This window comes from Oreochromis aureus, linkage group 2 (genome assembly GCF_013358895.1).
Source record: "Oreochromis aureus strain Israel breed Guangdong linkage group 2, ZZ_aureus, whole genome shotgun sequence".
Lineage (NCBI taxonomy): Eukaryota > Metazoa > Chordata > Actinopteri > Cichliformes > Cichlidae > Oreochromis > Oreochromis aureus.
Window position 1 is genome coordinate 9,230,176 of NC_052943.1, and position 19,296 is coordinate 9,249,471.

At 41.7% G+C, this 19,296-nt stretch overlaps 1 protein-coding gene across 2 annotated transcripts in view; it reads right to left on the reverse strand.

Annotated features, from left to right (window-relative positions):
• abcb7 (ATP-binding cassette, sub-family B (MDR/TAP), member 7) overlaps positions 1–19,296 on the reverse strand; it is a 26,247-nt gene continuing 6,951 nt past the window's right edge. For both annotated transcript variants that reach the window (XM_031745159.2, XM_039616941.1), the window contains exons 5-16: positions 17,573–17,705; positions 15,488–15,756; positions 14,794–14,882; positions 13,476–13,563; positions 10,526–10,700; positions 9,830–9,987; positions 7,562–7,725; positions 7,257–7,386; positions 6,626–6,797; positions 4,043–4,146; positions 3,221–3,328; positions 1–1,862 (exon numbers count right to left, since the gene is read on the reverse strand). In XM_031745159.2, coding sequence (XP_031601019.2) covers positions 1,644–1,862; positions 3,221–3,328; positions 4,043–4,146; positions 6,626–6,797; positions 7,257–7,386; positions 7,562–7,725; positions 9,830–9,987; positions 10,526–10,700; positions 13,476–13,563; positions 14,794–14,882; positions 15,488–15,756; positions 17,573–17,705 — 1,809 coding nt within the window. In that variant the 3' untranslated portion in view covers positions 1–1,643. The remainder of the gene's footprint in view (positions 1,863–3,220; positions 3,329–4,042; positions 4,147–6,625; positions 6,798–7,256; positions 7,387–7,561; positions 7,726–9,829; positions 9,988–10,525; positions 10,701–13,475; positions 13,564–14,793; positions 14,883–15,487; positions 15,757–17,572; positions 17,706–19,296) is intronic.

Below are 19,296 nucleotides of genomic sequence, written 5' to 3' on the forward strand. Positions count from 1 at the left end.
TTCAGACACCTTTAGATTTTAATTCATGATCAGATTTTATCAACTCCAGTTTGGTATTGCACGACTGAGAACTGGTCTGGCATAAAAACAGCTGCTAAACAAAACAATATATGTATATATTTTGTACTAATTAAACAACACATGTTAATTTGCACATTTCACAACTATTCCTTTAAAAAGTAAAAATCAGTGACTGAGAAATGTGCACTGCTCTGAGTGTCGTCATGTGAGCGCGCTTAGACGTATCAAACCTGAAACCATGATAGAAAAAATAAATGCCTATAATCTTGTTTTATACATCGTCATATCTCTGAAATTAAAAACAGAACGTGCATATGGAGCCGACATCATTGTTATTTAGAGAAAAGCCAACATTTATTAATCTGAATTGTACCAACACACCAACATAGTCCAAAGCACTATGAAGCAGAGTGTGAAAGACACCCAGTGATAAATTTCTTCATTTTTAGATACAACATTATAGCAATGGTCCAAACAAAAATGTGTTTCGTAACTAAAGCGGCCCTCAGAAAGAGAGGGCGTGTGCGCGCTGTCCGGCTTTCCAAATCTACACGCAACCTTCACACGGAAAGAGTCTTTACTTTGGTCATACACTCAAAAAAATATCAATCTTCCCAAATAACTGCATCAGAAGAGGCTTGTCAACCAAGGCTAAGGGATATGATGGTTAAAAAAAAAAGCTTTTAAGATGTTACCTGTAAATGCAGCTCAAATTGTAGTGAGACCCGTCCATGATTTATTAGAGTTCCTTCCTGTTAGTCTCAGTGTTATGCTTACATGAAAGTGACCGTGACATACGAGCAGTTCACGGGGGAGCTGTTCGGTGTTTTTTTGAGTGCCAGCATCTAAATGATGTACAAAGGCCCTGACGTTCCACAAGTCAGTTTTATCTTATAATTGTGTGAACAGGATAATGAACTTGTTTGCACAAAATAACTCGTGCATACAAGATAAAAAAAATACATATATCGCCTTCTACTGGGATCAGATCATCTACACATCTTCACATTTTCAGAATAAATGTCGATAACAACGTGACGGGCAAACATACTGCAGCACAGCCTGCCGCACGTATACACCCTTTATATATAAAAAGCAAACCTACGTTTAATTCCTTTTGTAAAGAATTGTTTTTAAAAATCATATCAATACAAATTGCATCAATATCAAGGCATATGCAAGTCATTACATGTACGCTCATCTGTTTCCAGTGCAGAGGAAGATGTCAATAAACCTGATGTCAAAAAAAAATAAAAAATGAGGAGGAGGGGGCAACCATGTTGACTAACAGATGTCTTGCACGCACGTATGTGATATACAAGGTCTCTTATGCTTTGCTTCAGCTGAGACAACTGGCATATAAGCTCTCTCTCTCTCTCTCTGGACATCAGCCAGTGCTAAACACTCTTGCTCCCTGTTCCTGCTCCTCCTCCTCCATTTTGGCGAGCGCTGGCCTTTATTCCCATGGAGAGGAGGAGAGATAGTCATTATAACAGGGTTTTGGCTGGAGTGGGTAGTGGGGTAGTGGGGGATGTACCCGCCTGCCCAATAGCACGCAGACCAGGGATTCCAGTGTAGGCCATCTGTGAGGGATGAACAAACATGGCGGGTGGCAGCTTCTCTCAACAGGAGCAGTTCCCACAGCCTTTCACACTGTTGAGGATCTCCTCCTGCAATTTCCTCCTCTCCTCCTCCTTCTGGGACAGCCGCTCGGCCTGCGGCTCGGCCGAGTTCTTGCTGCTGTTCAGGATTCTGTTGTTCTGGGCGTTCCAGAGGTCTCCGTACAGGCTGCCAGGGGTGCTGAGCAGAGCCTGGTGGGTGCCTCGCTCTGCCACTTTACCCTAAGCAGAGAAAAAGAAGCCAAATTATATGGAAAATTTAAAAAAAAGTCTAATTAGGGGGGGAAAAAAAAGGTTTCACAGGACAATAAAAAGGGGCTGTTAACACAGAATCATAGCTAGCATCTCTTCACGGCCACTCTCTCTGCAGACCCCCCCCCCCCCCCAATAACAATCCCTGCCGCCTCCCCAACAACTGTTGCATTCCTCTTGCAAAACACGCAGACACGCACGCAAATCCACACACATACGCCACACAGCCCTCCCACACAGTCACACACAAATGAAAGCACCCCCCTCCCCCCACCTCCCATGAGCATGCAGAGGTGTGGGCATCATCTTTAGTGCACCCAGGATGAGCATGTGACTGCTTCCGCTCGTTATTTTAATGAGCACCCCAGGCAGTCCTCTGCTGGTGACACCAGCAAACGCCGTGGCGACATCACACGCAAACATGCCTCCTCGCCACGACCCTCTGATCCCCGCCATCTGACTCGGGAAACAGGAACGGCACAGGCTCAACTCGCCGCAGTTCAAAGAGAGCCTCTTCTCATTTTATCCCATCTGACTCGAGCGCTGGCGGAAAATGTCACTTCACCTGTGTTACATTTTATTTGAACTCTTTCTTTCCAGATAATAACTGACTTCACTGTGTTGTGCTCTGCAGCGTCTCTGAGCCCAAGCAGCTGGGACAGCTCTGTAATGCAGCACACAATAGCAAAGCACACCAAGTATCGCTGTTCACCCCTACCCTGACTTAAACGCATCTGACCGAAAAACCGCATAAAGCCATTTGTGTGGCGAGCGCCGCGGAAAGACATGTTTAGTCGCGGATAGGGCCTCATCAGTGTCTGGGAAGCTGGCCCATACATTATTAGTCACCGAGACAAACAAGACACGCCATCTGACCAAAACACCCAGTCGAGTCTGACTGGTTTAATGAGCCCTTATGGAGAAAATAATACATTCACTTCTACCAACAGTGTCCTGTTGTTGTTGAAGTTAATGAGAGGAGCTAAACAAAGCATGTTTTTATCACGTACGTTCAAGAAAGGTAAATAAATGAGTGCCAAAAAAAAAAAAAAAGAAAAAAAAAAAAAGGAGAGAGACAGACGACTTGCTAACTTCTTTCTAGTTGCTGGCACAAGCGGTGCACTGGGGGTCACGCAGAGTGCGGGTCATCATCCTTCAATGTAAAATCGTCTAATTGGACCGGCAATTAACACACTGCGTGTTTATACTTGGGCACACTCAGCAGTTGTACAAAATTACATTACACCTGAAGATGATCTCATTCTGCCCTGATTAACAAGTAACAAAAATTAAAAAAACAACAAAAAAAAAAATGTCTGAGTTCTCACCTCATTGAGCACTATAATCTCATCTGCGTCTACGATTGTGGAAAGCCTGTGGGCGATAAACACAGACGTCCTGTCCTTCACCATCTCCTTCATTGAAGTCAGGATGTTCTGGATGCACACAAGGACAGATAACATTACTACACTGTTAAGCTTTACAAGAGTACCCCCATAATCCAAAGGAAAATATTTCCAAGTTTGCAATAACAAAGGTCTGAAAAGAAAGGGAGGGGGGGGGGGGGGGAGAGAGAGCATGAATGACAGGAAATATATGAAATGTACTCGCAAACTTTGATTTGAAAGAGAAGCTAAGTCAACACAATGTTGCTCAGCAACATCCACCTTCATATGCTTTTTTCTTTGCAGTGTTTACATATGATAATTTAAAAACACCATCATGACGAGAAGGAAGAGAGAGAGGGAGGAAAAAAAAATCTCAATTAACAACCACGTCTACTGCCCCACTCTTTTCCCTGAAGTTCAGTGAGGGCGCGCTGAACTTTCTCATTAAATGTAACATTTACAAAGACTGTGTGGTTTAAGCTGAGCTGGAGATTAAGTAGGAGAAAACAGTGGCAGGTGGCAAGGGAGAACATGGGGGTGGTATGCGTGCATGTGTGTGTGTGTGTGTGCAGCGGGTGTATGTCGCAGCAGGTATGTGACGCAGGAATGAGCTGAATTATTGTGTACCTACAGCAGGTGACTGAGTGGGTGTTTGTTCTGTTAAATGTGTATGCAGACACGCTAATGCGTGCGTGCTGCCGGGAGCGGGCATTTGTGGGTATATTAGAAATTCGTGTGAGTGTCTGTCACTGTCAGACTGACCTCTTCAGTGATGGAGTCCAGGGAGGAGGTTGCTTCGTCATACAGGAGGATGGGCGGATTCTTTAGTATTGCCCGTGCGATGGCGACCCGTTGCTTCTCCCCTCCTGGAACAAACCAGACGTCATAAATAGCGAGGCGAACGCCGAAACCTTTGAAATACGCGTTACTGCAGGTCTCCGTCTGACCCTTCTCGCTAGATAATTACCTCAAACTGAGGGCCAACACTTAGACAATACCAATGCTACATGTTTCAGTCTGGTAAGAAAAGGAAAAAAAAAAAAAAAAAAAAAACCAGACCTGATTTAATTGTGAAGAAAAATCAGCAGGATGCAAAGCTTTCTCCCGCTGTGCCTGACTTTGCCTTTATTACATATGAGCCGTGTGCGGCCACTTGAAAGCGAGCGGTGTTCGGGGAGAGTAAATACTGCTGGCAGTGGAGAACAGAAATGAAGAAAGTTAGGAGCCTGAGAGCCCAGACTGCCTCCTTCCTCGTCCCCCCACCCAGCCCCCCACTCCCTTCCTCCCTCCCACCTCTCGCAAACTCACAGGCAGCTGTCACGTACAGCCGCAGTGAAATTAATGAGAAGTTAGTCATGTCTTTATTTTGTCCATTCTCTCACTCACTCTGTCACTCCACATAAAGAAATCTGTGCTGCCAGTAATTGCATCTTGAATGCTGAGTGAAAATGCTCACACTATGTGTGTTTACGTGGGCTAAATGAGTTGCACAGTGATGCTAGGAACCTAATACTACACAGTCGTGTGTAGATCAAATGAGGGTGACTAACTGTAAGGCAACATGCCATTAAACAAGTTCAGACACTAAATTGAAGAAAATGTTGAAGTAATGACAGTACAGCGAGAGATTAATCACAGTTAAAACAATTTCAAAATGCCATGCTGAGGGGGTGAAAAGTGAGGAAATTTACAGCTCAGCAGCTATATGATACAACGCTCCTGTTTCATTCATACTACTTTCATATAAACATACTATGCTGAAACTAATGTTCTGAATAAACACAATGTGCTCATTTCATTGAATTTGATAACAAAGACTTTATTTGAAAAGAAAAGCTAAAACGTGCAACTCTTAAATAACAATGAAAACTTATCGCTTCATCTCTTTATTCTGCCCTACTTCAAGGTAATTTCTACCGGATTTAAACTCACCAGCCACTTTGTTGGGTACACCTGATAAACTGCTGAGGAACTCATTTAGACACGGTCAAGATGACCTGCTGAAGTTCAAACTGAGCAGCCGTTACAGTGAACGTGGCATGGCTGTTGGTGTCAAATGGGTTGGTCACAAATTGCTGATATATTGAGAATTTTCCCACATAACCATCTCTAGGGTTTATAGAGAATGATCTAAAAAAAATTTAAAAAAAAAAGAATATCCAGTGTGCAGCAGTTTCTTGATGAAAATGTTGATGCCAGAGATAAGAGGGGAATAGTCAGACTGCTCTGAGTTGACAGGAAGGCAACAACGAGAAGAGCAGCAAAATCCTGACTCGTATCAACAGTTCAGGCTAGTGATGGGGTGAAATGGTGGCATATTTTGGGCCTGTTAATACCAACACAGCATGGTTTAAAGCCACCACAGTCTACCTGAGTACTGTTGCTGACCTTATCCGTATTGTACCCATCCCATGATGGCTGCTTCCAGCAGGATAACATGTGCCATGTTACAGAGCTCAAATCATCACAGACTGGTTTCTTGAACACGACAGTGATTCCACTGCACTTAAACAGCCTCCACAGTCACCAGATCTCAATGCAATAGAGCATCATTGGGATGTGGTAGAGCGAGAGATTCCCATCATGAATGTACAGCTGAAAAATCTTTAGCAGCTGTGACATGTTGTCATGTCAATCTGGACCAAAATCTCTGGGTAATGTTTCCAGCATGTTTCTGAATCCATCCCATGAAGAATTGAGGCAGTTCTAAGGCCAAAAAGAGGTCGAAGCCAAGGTGTGCCTAACGATGTGGCTTCTAAGTATATAAAGTCAGTTCAAATTATTATGTTTATATTTTCATCTTAGAAAAAATATGTTTTTTTGCTATTAATTAAACATTTATAAAGTTATACAATTTACAATATAAATAATATAAACAAAAAGTAGCTGATAACTGATTAAGCAAAATATGGCTCAAACCATGTATTGGTTCTAACATTTTCCAACAAACGGTTTCAACAATGGTTTTGATTTTGGACTGTTAGCTGTTTGAACATAAATAACTAAATAAGAAGCCCATTTTTTTCTTCTTCTTAGAAAATTTCATTTGTTATGAATCATTCTTTTTTTTGTGTGTGATTTTAAAATAAATGAATGGAACCAGTGGATACTCTTCAGTGAAAATAATAAAAACGAAATAAACAAGAAAAACAGCCAGTCTTAGATTTATGTATAACTACTATATTATAATGTGGAACTATTAGCGCGCCAATTATTAAGAGAATGGGTGTGATTTTCTTTTTTCCAGTGTAGTACAGCATCCAGAAAAAAGCAAAACACACAGGCTTTTCAGTGGCTTGCATGGAGAGAGCATACTTAAACAGCAGGCATAATGATGCAGCTAACCTGAGAGCTTGAGGCCCCGCTCCCCAACCTGGGTGTCATAGCCATTGGGCATCCTGAGGATAGCGTCATGGAGGCCTGCTAGACGAGCTACTTGATAGACCTCCTCTGGCGTGGCGTTGATTTTCCCGTACTGCAGGTTGTAGAAGATGGTGTTGTGGAACAGAACGGCATCCTGACAGCAACACAGTTAAGGAAAAAAATAAGGCTTCAGAGATTGTTTTTTTTGTTTTTTTTAATTGCAGCAGTGAAAGAAAACAGAAGACTGCAGTTACAAAGAGGGAGAAAGTGAAGGAAGCAAATGACAAAAATATGTGCATGTACCATCTGTTCAGATCAGCCTCTGAGCTCACTGCAGTGAAAACCAAACTGAATTCAGCTCATTTCTGAATGCTATTGTTAATGGTTAATGTTACATTGTTCTTTGCTGCCCCCTTGTTGTGCTTAATCACTAACAATATATTATTACCTTTACCACTTAGAGACAAAAGGTCCACGTACTTCTTCTGAGGAGGAGAAGGTTCAGATCCCACCATCCCACCCCCGCCAAAAACATCAAATAAAATAAATAAAAATCTCTGTGTGGCTGATGGCTTTTCATTTCTGTTTATTTCTGTGATGGATTTTCTCATACCTGAGGAACAACCCCCAAAACCTTCCTCAGGCTGTCAAGGCTGACGTCTCGGATATTCTTCCCCGCTATGTAGATGTTCCCCCGCTGGGGCTCGTAGAAGCGGAACAAAAGCCGCACAATGGTGCTCTTCCTGCAACCAGACGTGGAACCAATCGTCAGCATCCTTCTGTCTGTTAGCTGGGGTGAGCTACACCCCCCAACTCTACTGATGATATCTGATAAGACTGTCTAAGACATGCAAATAAGATGACATGGGCTGGGTTAAAGGTTTAACATACGGCACAGATCTCAGAAAGGTTACCTACCCCGACCCGCTGCCGCCAACTACAGCCACCTTCTTCCCAGCAGGTACTTCGAAGGACACTCCGTTTAGGACTTTTTGGCCCTCCAGGTATTCAAAATAGACATCCTCAAAGCGGATGGTGGCCTCCTGTGGTGTGATGGTTAATGGTGGGGCGAGATCCTTCTCCTAGAGCACACCATCAGAGGGTTAAGACAGGCAAAATGGAAAAAGAAGAGAGGGATCCAGAACAGCCACTGGCAGAGAAGGCCCAACATGATGCAACATTACTCCAACACCTTGTAAAGAGGCATACTGCTGGAGCACGGAGCCTACACGGACTGCATAAAGCGAGACATTCACAGCAAATTTGAGAGGTCGTTTCAAAAAGGCCGTATGAATCTTCACACGCTGCCCTTCACGGTGATTGAAGGATCAATAGGCGTGAAAACTTTCGGTACATACTGAGCTCAGTCACAGTGCGGCGATGCAGCCAAGGTCAGCAGTGAATAAAACGCTGTCCTTAGCTTCAGAATAAAAGCATGTTCTGCTCAATGTCTATACCACCTAATAGCAACATAATCACACACTATCCAACTCAGTCAATTAATACAAATAACTCTCAGTCCATTAGTATAAACAGATGATAATTTTACACCCTGCGACATGGGAAAAAAGCCAAAATAATTTGTCTTTTATTTTGCGGTGCAGCTTCAAGAGAGGGAGACTTTTAAATTATTTTACATCTACATAATCGGCCAGTGTGTTACCAAAAAAAAGACCCCAACAAAAACCCCACACACTCAGACAGTAATGGCCTGCTGGGCAGTGCCATTCCACTGGGAATTACAATGGAGAGGAATATTACTGATGAGTGAAAAGTAACTGGACAGATTCATTTCTCTGACTGTAATTACAGGCTGCAGATGAGAATGGCCTTCGTATTGTTAGGGAGGAGGTGCACATTTGCACTTAAGTGCACTCTTCTGACGCAACACGGGCTGTCTTAAACAAAGAAAGGAAAACGATCCATACAATGAAACATCCCATGAAATAAGAAAATCAAATAAATATGAGGTTTGGATGTTAGAAATTGTACAAATGATGGGCATTTTATAATTTAAAGGGCAGGATCTGTCTAAACATTCCTAATTTCTATAGGATGAAATTGTGCACTGTTGGTAGATTAATCCCAAAATTATTTCATTATTTTAGTTATTTTTCAGGAAGTACTGATAGAATTGTTATTAGCACCCTCAGCTGGCAGGGGAACAATAAAGGAGACACTGAGAAAGCTGCACTGCAGGCAGAAGCGGCTTTTGTTAACAAAAAAAAAAAAACATTAACAAGGCAAAAAATTAACTTTAAGAGGCTGCCAGCTTCTTCAACCTCTCCTGTAACCACAGGATGAGACAGACCAATACCGTGCTTTGAAAGCGCACTCAGTAATCACTGATGACCAAAATTATATGAGTGTAGCAATTTTAACAGAAAGCCATTCACTTAAGTGCAGTTTGACCTTTCATTTCTCCCCATTGACACTCCTTTGTTTCTGTCTGTTTTGCTACCACTAGTCATAATCAATAATTGCACTGGAACACAACACAAATATTAGGCAAGTTAACAAGTTTATCATTTGTATAGTCCAACAGATAATTGCAACACAACAAATTAACTGAAACACTGGAGTGAAATTAACAATAAAAACAAGGGAAACGAGGCCTAGTTTTTTGTTTTTTTTAAAGAAAGCTTTTAATATACTACATAACTCAGTCTAAATTATGGATGCTCTAATTAAAATGACCACTGTTTAGTAACTAAAAAACACTGAATAAATCACTAAGTAAGCAGCCGACAGTTCTGCAGGAATTTCCAATAATATCCACAAACTGATCGCATTAATGCAGCGAGCAATGTCATGCACTACAAGTGGCAATAGACGAGGAAGCACCTGAGTCCCATGAAGCACGTAATTACTATGTTTGACTGCAACCTATCATTTATTTTACAACACATGTGGATAGGTTAGTCATGCAGCAATAAGAGGAACTCAGTCTGCTGTTAAAATCTTTCACCACTCGCTTATTTTTTTAATCTGCTGGAGAAAATGGATGGGTAACGGGCTTCATCACATTTTGGACTTGCCTTTATCTTCAATTTTTAAGATTCAACTCTGTGGAGATTCATCTATTCTGCTCTGATTCACCTATTCCGCTCTCTACCGTCAGGAGGGAAAAAAAAAAAAAAAAAAAAAAAAAAATGTGAAGAAGCGCGTGGCAGGCCGATAAGTTACCTTGATCTTGGTGTCGACGTTGAGCAGGGTGAAAAGAGTGTTCATGTCTATAAGGGCCTGTCTGGTCTCTCTATACACGGTACCCAGGAAGTTTAGAGGGAGGGAGAGCTGAAAGAGCAGCCCGTTCACCATGACCAGGTCTCCCACCGTCATCGTACCTATAGAAAAGCAACAGAACAGCTTACAGCGATGCACACGCTCTCGCTCTGCTGTATCATGTATGCATCTTTGGATGCAAGATCCAAAAAAATAAATAACAGCCAAACCCTTTTTTTCCTCCTTCTCTTTCTTTCAAGCTGAGAAAGTAGACAAACCATCTCCACCCCCTGTGATTTCAATTTCTGCATCAAAGCTATTTTATATCCTATTCATGCCACTTTTTCATGCTTGCTGTGTTTTGTTCTCATTTAGTTTCTATTATGCAGTTCAGGCAGAGTTTACTTTTCTTTTCCAGTTTCATCGGTCCATTTGATTTTGTTTTGAGATGTTTAAACTTATTTATGTCTAAACCCTATTTCCATTGTGTTCTTACCACAAAACATTGGCATGAAGAGTTATATTCAGCTCAAGTCAGTCTAGCAAGTTTTTGGGGTTTTTTTTACCTTTACACATGGATCCAATTCAATTTATGGCTCAAAAGAAATCGGAAGCCCACAACAGACATTTACGCATCACCTTTCCAAACTCTACACTCACCTGCTGCAATGCCCTTGCTAGCGAGCAGCATGATGGCCGTGAGGCCGACGCTGAAGATGGCACTCTGACCAAAGTTGAGCATGGCGAGCGTGGACGTGGTTTTTAAAGAGGATGACTCATAGATCTTCAGGAATCCATCATACCTTTCAGCTTCGTACTTTTCATTATTGAAATACTGCAGCAGAGATGAGAAGTATTAAGAGACAGAGCACAGGCCACGGAGACAATGAGAACATTCACAAAAGGAATGAAAGAGTAAGTCGAGAGTGAAAGAGGGAGAGACTCAAATATGGTAATGGTTAAAGGTTAAGGAAGCATGGAGAGCCGTGTCGGCCAGATAGACACTTTTGCGCAGCCTGCCTCGAGGCTGCATTTGTTCTCTGTGACCGCTCTGGGCATAGTCTGGGTCTCAGTTGGCCTCTAAAGCACTTTTTCATGTCTCTGTATCTTAATCTGCTCCCGTTAGATTTTAAAGGATGTGGAAAGCAATACAGCTGCCTTATCTTTGCATGGTGAAGTTTTGGCAGTGAAACAGTAACAGCAGAAACACAACAAATGTTACAAATATTAGACAACTGGAATAAGAAAAAAAAAAAAAGAGAGTGAGAAAAGCCTAAACATCCCGTGCAAGTTAAACAAGAATTGCTGCAGATTATTCATCACCGACATTGTCATCATCCTCTGTGTTTACATCTGTAGCAGCTTACACAGACACCTAGATTACTAACAGAGTGCACATAGCTCTTTTAAGTGTTACACCACACAAGCAGCACTAATTCTGATTAAGACATACAGCTATCATTTAAAGGGGGGGAAAAAGAAAAAGAGCCCCAGCCACCAGCACTCTCCTGCACATCTCTTAAATTCGGCACATAAAACAACAATATAATCATAACAATCCTCCTCAACTCTGCTGCCAATTACCTAATATTGTTGCTGCACGGCTGTTTGTTTAGCTTGCATCATTGTTTCTCTGCTCTGGTTAAGTGGGCGATTTGCTTCTCTAGCTAACGGCAGTGGTGCTGTGCGGACACAGACCTGCCACTGATTTGCATATAAGGAAATGCACCGAATAAGAGAGACTAGAAAGTAGCGCATGGAGGACAAACCGAAGCAGTGCAAGGAGCCGTATTCAGGTTCTCATCCAGCCCTTTGTGAAAGTGGAACGGATTTCTGAGTGGGCGGAGATCTAATTACATATGCACACTCACAGCTCAGAGTGATGCTAAATCCGGCCGCATTGACACAGATGACACAAAATAACACAGAACAAAACGTTAAGAAAAACAGGACGCAAAATAATACGGCAAAGAAAATAACACGGTATCCAAAATATATCTGCAACGGCCAACAAAGCAATGAAACGCGATACTGATTATGTTTGTGTTGTGTACTAAAAGATTACCTAAAAAGAGATTTAAAACTGAACAAGATAGAGTTTAAGGTAATGTGACCTTGAGAAAAGTTTACAGTAATCTTTACTGATCACATCAGGCAGGTGAGACTCTCTCTCACTCATAAACCACCCAGGACTTCAGATGACATTTCTATTATATTTTTAAAGCCCCCAGTGGCAGATACCTTTCAGCCCAAAACTATAATTGTGACACAATTTGGGCCATTGACTAAACTGTGAAAATAGTCCTGAGTGTCCGGTGATAAATGTCTCATTGTTTGTAGCGACTGAAGTGACATTTACAGAAATGGTGGACAATTTCATACTGAGAAGAAGAGTACCGCAGAGAATTAAGGGGAAGAAATGAAGACAAAGAAATATGAGAAAAGTAAAAACACAGGAAATTACGCTTTTATAATGTGTGAGAGCTGAAAAGAAAATAGCTCATGGAATAACCAACAGAGAATTAATCAAATATTTTGATATACTCAAGCAGAAATGCAAAAGAATTCCAAGTCTATGAATTGGGATAATTTGAGGTTTTTTGTCTCATGTGACAGATAAAAATGATTCTGGAAAAACTAATCTATGTTTTACAGACATTTTGACCTTATACATATATACAAAAGCATGCTTTAAATCATTTTCCTGAAATTTTTGTCTAACATAATAACAACCATTCTCCAAGTCAAGGTCTTCATAATGTAGTGGTTAGCATATTTGCCTTATATGTGTAAGGTTCTTGATGCATCCCCTTGCAAATAAGGAAGCAGATGAAACAAGTCCTAGCTATGGCCTTACATCGGTATAAGCTTATAGTACGGTGGCCCAGAGAGGCCAAACGGACTGCAACTTAAGAAAACACCAGCAATAAGAAAAATGCTGCAAAAGCACACAAAACACAACGGAAATAGGAAAAAACAGATTTCCAAAAGCACAAGGGAAGTGTTTCTGGGGAGACAATAACCCGACGGACCAGTTGCAGGAACCAAAATATGCTAAGAATTGCGCTGGGAAACACTTAAAAGAAGTGGAGGATCTATCGGTTTTGTGAGGAAAGAAAAGATGAGAGGTAAGTGTGTTAGCCTAACTATTAGCCTAAAAATCCATCATGAGTATTATTTGAATCATGATAAAACACACCTACCATGTTTTGGGTTCCTGCAACTGGTCCGTCGGGTTATTGTCTCCCCGGAAACACTTCCCTTGTGCTTTTGGAAATCTGTTTTTTCCCATTTCTGTTTTCCTTTTTCCTATTTCCGTTGTTGTTTTTCCTCTTTGTGTTTTGTTTTTTCCTATTTCCGTTGTTGTTTTTCCTCTTTGTGTTTTGTTTTTTCCTATTTCCGTTGTGTTTTGTGTGCTTTTGCAGCGTTTTCTTATTGCTGGTGTTTGGCCTCTCAGGGCCACTGTATTATAGACCTCAAATAGATAATAAAAATATTTAGATGGTGCCATACACATTTGTTAATATCGATGTGCCTGGTCAAAGTCAGCTCAAGGAGCATATTTGGTAGGTGTGTACAGGTGTTGTCGGGGGGGGGATTTGAAACTCACCTTAACAGTCTCATAGTTGAGCAGCGAGTCAATAGCTGCATTGCCTGCTTCGTTGTCTGCTTTGTTCATTTCTATTCTGAAACGAGTCCTGTGTGCACAGACACATGAACAACATGGCAGTCACTTGCATCAGTACAAAAACCCGGGTCATGGACCTTTCCTGCAGTGTCCCGGACTGTGACACTGGCAGTTGGAGCTCCACTGAAGTAAATATTTGAAAATTATTTGGTTAAGTAATTTACATGCAACACTATCAATAAAATGCTCACAGGAGTTCTTTCTTAATAGAGTAGAGTCTTGCTGACTCTCACTTCCCTGGGAGAAATGTTCCTACTTTGAAATAATAGCTTCAGTGTGACTGGTAATTCCAGTCCTTAATGTGAGTAATGCACAGCTTGTAAATTTGGTCTACTCATTATTGCCATGATAAAGTTGCTTTTGAAAATGAAATGCTATTACATGCATTTCATTATCGCCAAACTGAAAATCAAAAGGGTGACTGGATTTTTTTCCTATCAAAAATGATAGAAAACAGGAGTTCGGTGCAAATTCTGGCGAATCCTTATGTGTTACGGGTTGGTGTTGCCACGGATCAGGCTTGATTTAATACATCTCATGGGCATTCGAACAGACTGGGCTCTGAGAAGTTTTAAAAAGAGGCTCTTTGTCATGTTCTAGCAGTTAATGAGCAGTTTATCCAACGTGGGTGGACAATGTGAGGCCGTTACTATCAGACAGAGGTGCTGACAAGGAGGCTGTACTTGGCTGGCGGAAAAATTTAGGCAATTTGGGAAACCATCGACTATCGTTTGATGGCTTAGCCTCTTGGAGCAAAGAGCTAATATTTCATAGCTTTCAGTGTAGCCACGAAATATTCCAGTTGTGTGCACTGGTCTTTGATTACCACTTTGTAGTCAGTCCTTTTAACCAACTGCATTTGTGCAGACTTTGTTTGCAAATAGATAAACATTGTCTGACAAACTGGCTGTAATTGGAAATCAAAAAGCTTCTGGTACCAAGAAACATTTTTTAACATATTCATCCAATTTCAAAGAACATTGTTTAGGTGGTTGATACTTTTCTAAGAAACAACCACATCGATGAAAGGACCCAAGGTCTCACAGCAGAACACTGCATTGTAATCAATCTTATGTAATTTGTCGATGGCGTTAATCATAGCTGATTTGTGCATTTCAAAGTGAGCATTTTTACAATGCAGAGAGCCACAGAAATATTAACCGAATCTCTTTGAAGCGATAACAAATCTGAAGAACAGGCAGACACAGAAAAAAAAAAGCAGAAAAAACATCAATCCTACCTCCACTGTGTGATGAGAATTGTGAAAATGCTATATGCTGATAAGGTACCCAAGGCCACTGCTGCAAACTGTCCGCCACACTTGTAATACTGCAGAGGAGAAAAGAACAGGCAGGAAGAAGCATCTTTTACATGCTGTAACTCAACAGCACTGTGATAAAAGTCAAGAGACCACATCAGACCAATCTATTAGCGTCACACGGTACTTTCAGAGGGTATTGTTTTTGATCATTCCACTGTGAAAGCAAGTGTTACAAATGAATAGGAAAAGACAAGAAGTACTCATGATGATGCTTTAGCTATTTGGCCAGTGGAGTCTGCACTTGTTACAGGCAATCTGATCATCCACAGTGGAGTAATAGCACGAACTAAAAGATGAGCCCTTCTTTCAGTGGAGGAAGGGGCATCTGTTTCGGGCACACTCCACAGGAGGACATTAAGATGCAAGAAAGCTTTAGGTTTCATCATTAGCACTAATGGGCCCACCAAAAGTTCACAGGGATTCATATTCCATTTAAAATGTAAATGAGATGGTATCTGTGAAATTAATTTCCGGGAAATCGGCTATGAGGAGTGGCAAGGTGATGTTAACATCAAGCACTGAAACAGCAACACCAATAAGAAGTAAAAGCTGAAAAAGAACGCATAAGCACAGTGTGTGGTAGTTTGTGTCTTCATTTCCACCTATAACTCACCAAAATGGCACTGACGAGGGCCATCTCAAAGACCGTGGGACCGAGATTGAAGACGAGTGCGCTCAAGACAAAAGAGATCCCCCGTGTGCCGCGGTCGATGGCCTTGGACAGCGCCCCTGTCTGTCGGCTGAGATGGAAACCCAGATCCAGATTGTGCAAGTGCAGGAAGACATTCTTTGCTATGCGTCGGATGGAGCTCTGGGCCACCTTGCCGAACACGGTGTTTCTCAGCTCGTTGAAGAAGGCTGCACAAGCCCGTGAGGCACCATCTGGGATAGCGGAGGAGATGGAGAGTTTAGGACACCTGCTGTGAAAAGCAGGGAGGTTTAAACTGCAGAAAGTGAGAAACTATTGCCATCCTGAGCACAGGAGACTGTTAAAAGGCAGCAAAACAAGAATATGACCCACACTTGTCTTGTCCTATTAAACAGAATGCAGCACATTGAGGCACTTAAGACTAGACAGGTTTTAGGCTCATTGACTACTCTGAGGAGACGGATCGTATGAGGTGGCAAGACAAGTCTTTCGCATCATCTCTGGTCTGCAAGCCCTGCAATGCTACAGCAGCAGTCTCCCCTCTGTAATTACAGAGCAGAATGCTGTCTGAAGCCTCACTACTATAGCAGGCCAGCTCACTGCAGACTGAAGGGAGGGAGGGTATCCGAGTGTTCAGCAAGGCATTGAGCGCGTTTACCGACAGAACAGAGCAACAGAGACGAGGTTTTATAAGAATGAAATGTAAAGATGTGACCGAGTTGTCAATAAACAGGCTTAATTTGAATGCAGCGTCTAGACTTTCACTAAAAGAGAGAAGTGGAAGCAAGCGTGTCTTTATGTTAATCTTATTATTGGAGAATTTCTTCTTTTTCTTTTAAGGATCATTAATATACAGCAAGAAAACTGAGTTGTTCGGTTCGACAGCAAATCCAACTAAATACTAAAAAGAAAAGTCAGTTCATCTGAGCTCTCACACTGCTCATAAATTGTTTTACAAGCAGATGGCTAGCATGACTGTCACAAATTGATATTAGTCTGTGTTTGAATGACATGTGGTCTTCCTGTGGTGATTTCACTGAGTTGTGTGAATACATGGCACATCTGCTGAGACCAAAGTCAGGGCAATAATCGCTCTGTCTGCCGGTCTTCGTGGGGCTGTAATGTGGCGTTAAATAGGAATGCTCATCTAATGAACAATGTGTCCACATCTGACAAGGTAGGATGAGCACGGTACACCCTTTTCAGCCAAATTACACCAGACACTGCAACCTACAAGCACTGGGTCCTCTGTGTCACAAAGAAGAATCTTTTAAAAAAAGAAAAAAAGAAAAAGAAAAAAAGAAATCTCCCTTTTGTAACAGCTTCCTCATTTTCTTTCCTCATTTATTTTTCTTTGTCATCCTAATTCATCTCATCTTGAGTCCTCGTCATGTGCTTCAACTGTAGTATTAGTGTATAACACCTAAGTGGGTTTATTAGGACAAGTGGCTACAGGGCTAGCATACAGAGCTTACAAGCTGATCTTAGTGAAGGCCACAGTGACTTACAGTGGTTGTTAGTATTGTCATGTTTATTCATTTGATACTGCTTTCCAGCAGCAGTTCCCAGAAATCCTACGCTAATCAGGAAGGCACGTCACATTCACATCTCACTCCTGACTCTTTTCTTGTACTCACAGAAGCATTTGGACAAAGAGAAGAAAAAGGTGACCCCAAAAGAAGAAGTGAAAGAAGCAACCCTGGCCTCGCCACAACACGAAAAAAATAACTACCTAACCGCTTTCAAAGGACATCTGCAATTTCTTCTCCACTGCTTTATAAATCTATTCACCTCTGTTTGCCTTGAGAGCTCACAGGTATCATACATGATCGTCCTCAGTACTCACGAGAGGGTCGTGAGGATTAAAAGGAATGGAACTCAGACACAGAACGAAGCTCATAATGTAAATAATGTGAGCGAGTAGCAGAGGTTGTGCCGCGGCATTGATATGAATGTGGTGAGAAAGGTCAGCCTGTAGATAATAGGCAGTCCCATAGTCCCATCTGATGAGCGCGGCACCTGCCAGTGCAATACAAGTCTGGGACTTACAGCCAATCAGCACGGCCGTTGCCATGGTAGCCACAGTGCTTGGCGCGTCATTTAGGTTCAGCATGTGTCCCGACATCTGGTTAAGCTCGTCCACTGCATACTTAAACATGAAGGGCACCATCACATTGGTGATCTGGGAAGGGAGAGAGGGAGGGACAAAACACTCAGAGGAGGAAACAGTTTCAAATAGCCTATTAAACTGACATATGTGTCCAGAGTCTTCTTTTTCTGGCTTTCTGTGGTGTCTCTGTGTGTGCAAACCTCACGGGTCTAGAAAGTAAAACTCCATTGTTACAAAGTAAAACCCAAGATTACCACTCAGGTGCATTCAGTTATGTGTATGCATGGCATGGTGTGGTAGTGTGCATGCATGCATATGTTTTCATCTTGACTGGCTGTGCTGGTGCTGGAGAGGAGGCTGGTGCTTCCTGCTAATGGAATTGAAATGGTTATTAGGGCTAATTAAAAGCACAGGGACAGCTGTGTGACTCAGGCTGGGCGGTCCGCTGCGCATTAGGACACACAGAGAACACGGCATCACAGAGCAAAGCATTTTCATTTTTAAAAACCATTTCATTTGAACGTCTCAACCTCTAACACGGGGGGAGGGTTACTTTATGTTCCTTTACCCCCATCGAATTCTGTGGGGTATAATTTTAATAAAATATCACCAGCATATATGTGAAATAAACCTGTGCCACCTCTGATGTATGAAGGACACCTAATAATGGCCCATTTAAAGTGCAAAAGCTACATCTCTAGGGTTCCTGCTTTATACTCTTGGGTATTATGCTCAGACAATAGAAGTCCTCTGAGTCCCTCAAGGAAAAACAATATCTGCCACTTTGCTACCAAGACAACAGAACATGACACAAAAATAGCCTGAGCCTATTATCACAGGGCCAAAACATGTCCTCAATTTTACCACTAATACATGATAAGGTTGGATGCGCTCTTTAAATCCATTAACGAGCAATGCTGGAGATTAAATTGACACTATGTCAATCTGTACCTCGCAGTATGTCATCCCATAATAGAGATGCTGTGTCAAGTAGCGGAGAAAGGCTTCGGGCTACAAAGAATTAGCTTAAGCTTATAGTAAGGCATGCAGACAGAGAAGGCTTTCTTCGAGGGCAACAAAAACAAGAGCTAGTATATAATCATTTATTTGAAATGAAAATGTCACTGATAATGTCCCTCGCAGAGGTGTGATGCACTTTAACCGCATAATTATTCTGCTGATTTAAAAATTGCATCCACACTGCTGGTGCTTTTAGTTCAAACAGACATACTGCAGAAATCAAGGTTAACTCCAGCCAAGCAGGAAAAAGGGAGGAGAAGATTGGATTGCATGTATGAGCTCTCTCCTCTTTAGCACACACTAGAGGGAGCCATGCTGAGTGGCAGCAGGACACGGTTATTGAGGAGCTGTGAATTTGTGATTGTTTTCCAGGGTGTAAATTAGAGACCATCAACAAACGAAGAGGGAATGCATCATGCGATGATTGGTGCATGCTATTAATTATTTCATAAGACGCTGTTTTAAATGCATGACGGTTTTAGTTTTACATGGGATCTTCACCAAAAGGTGATCACCCATCGTGAGTGCTCATGTTGTTTAAATACAGGGTGGTCAGAGCTGAGAGGTTAAGTGATTAAGCAAGAACGTTTTTTTTTTTTAAAATAAACAAACAAAATATATATATATATATATATATATATAT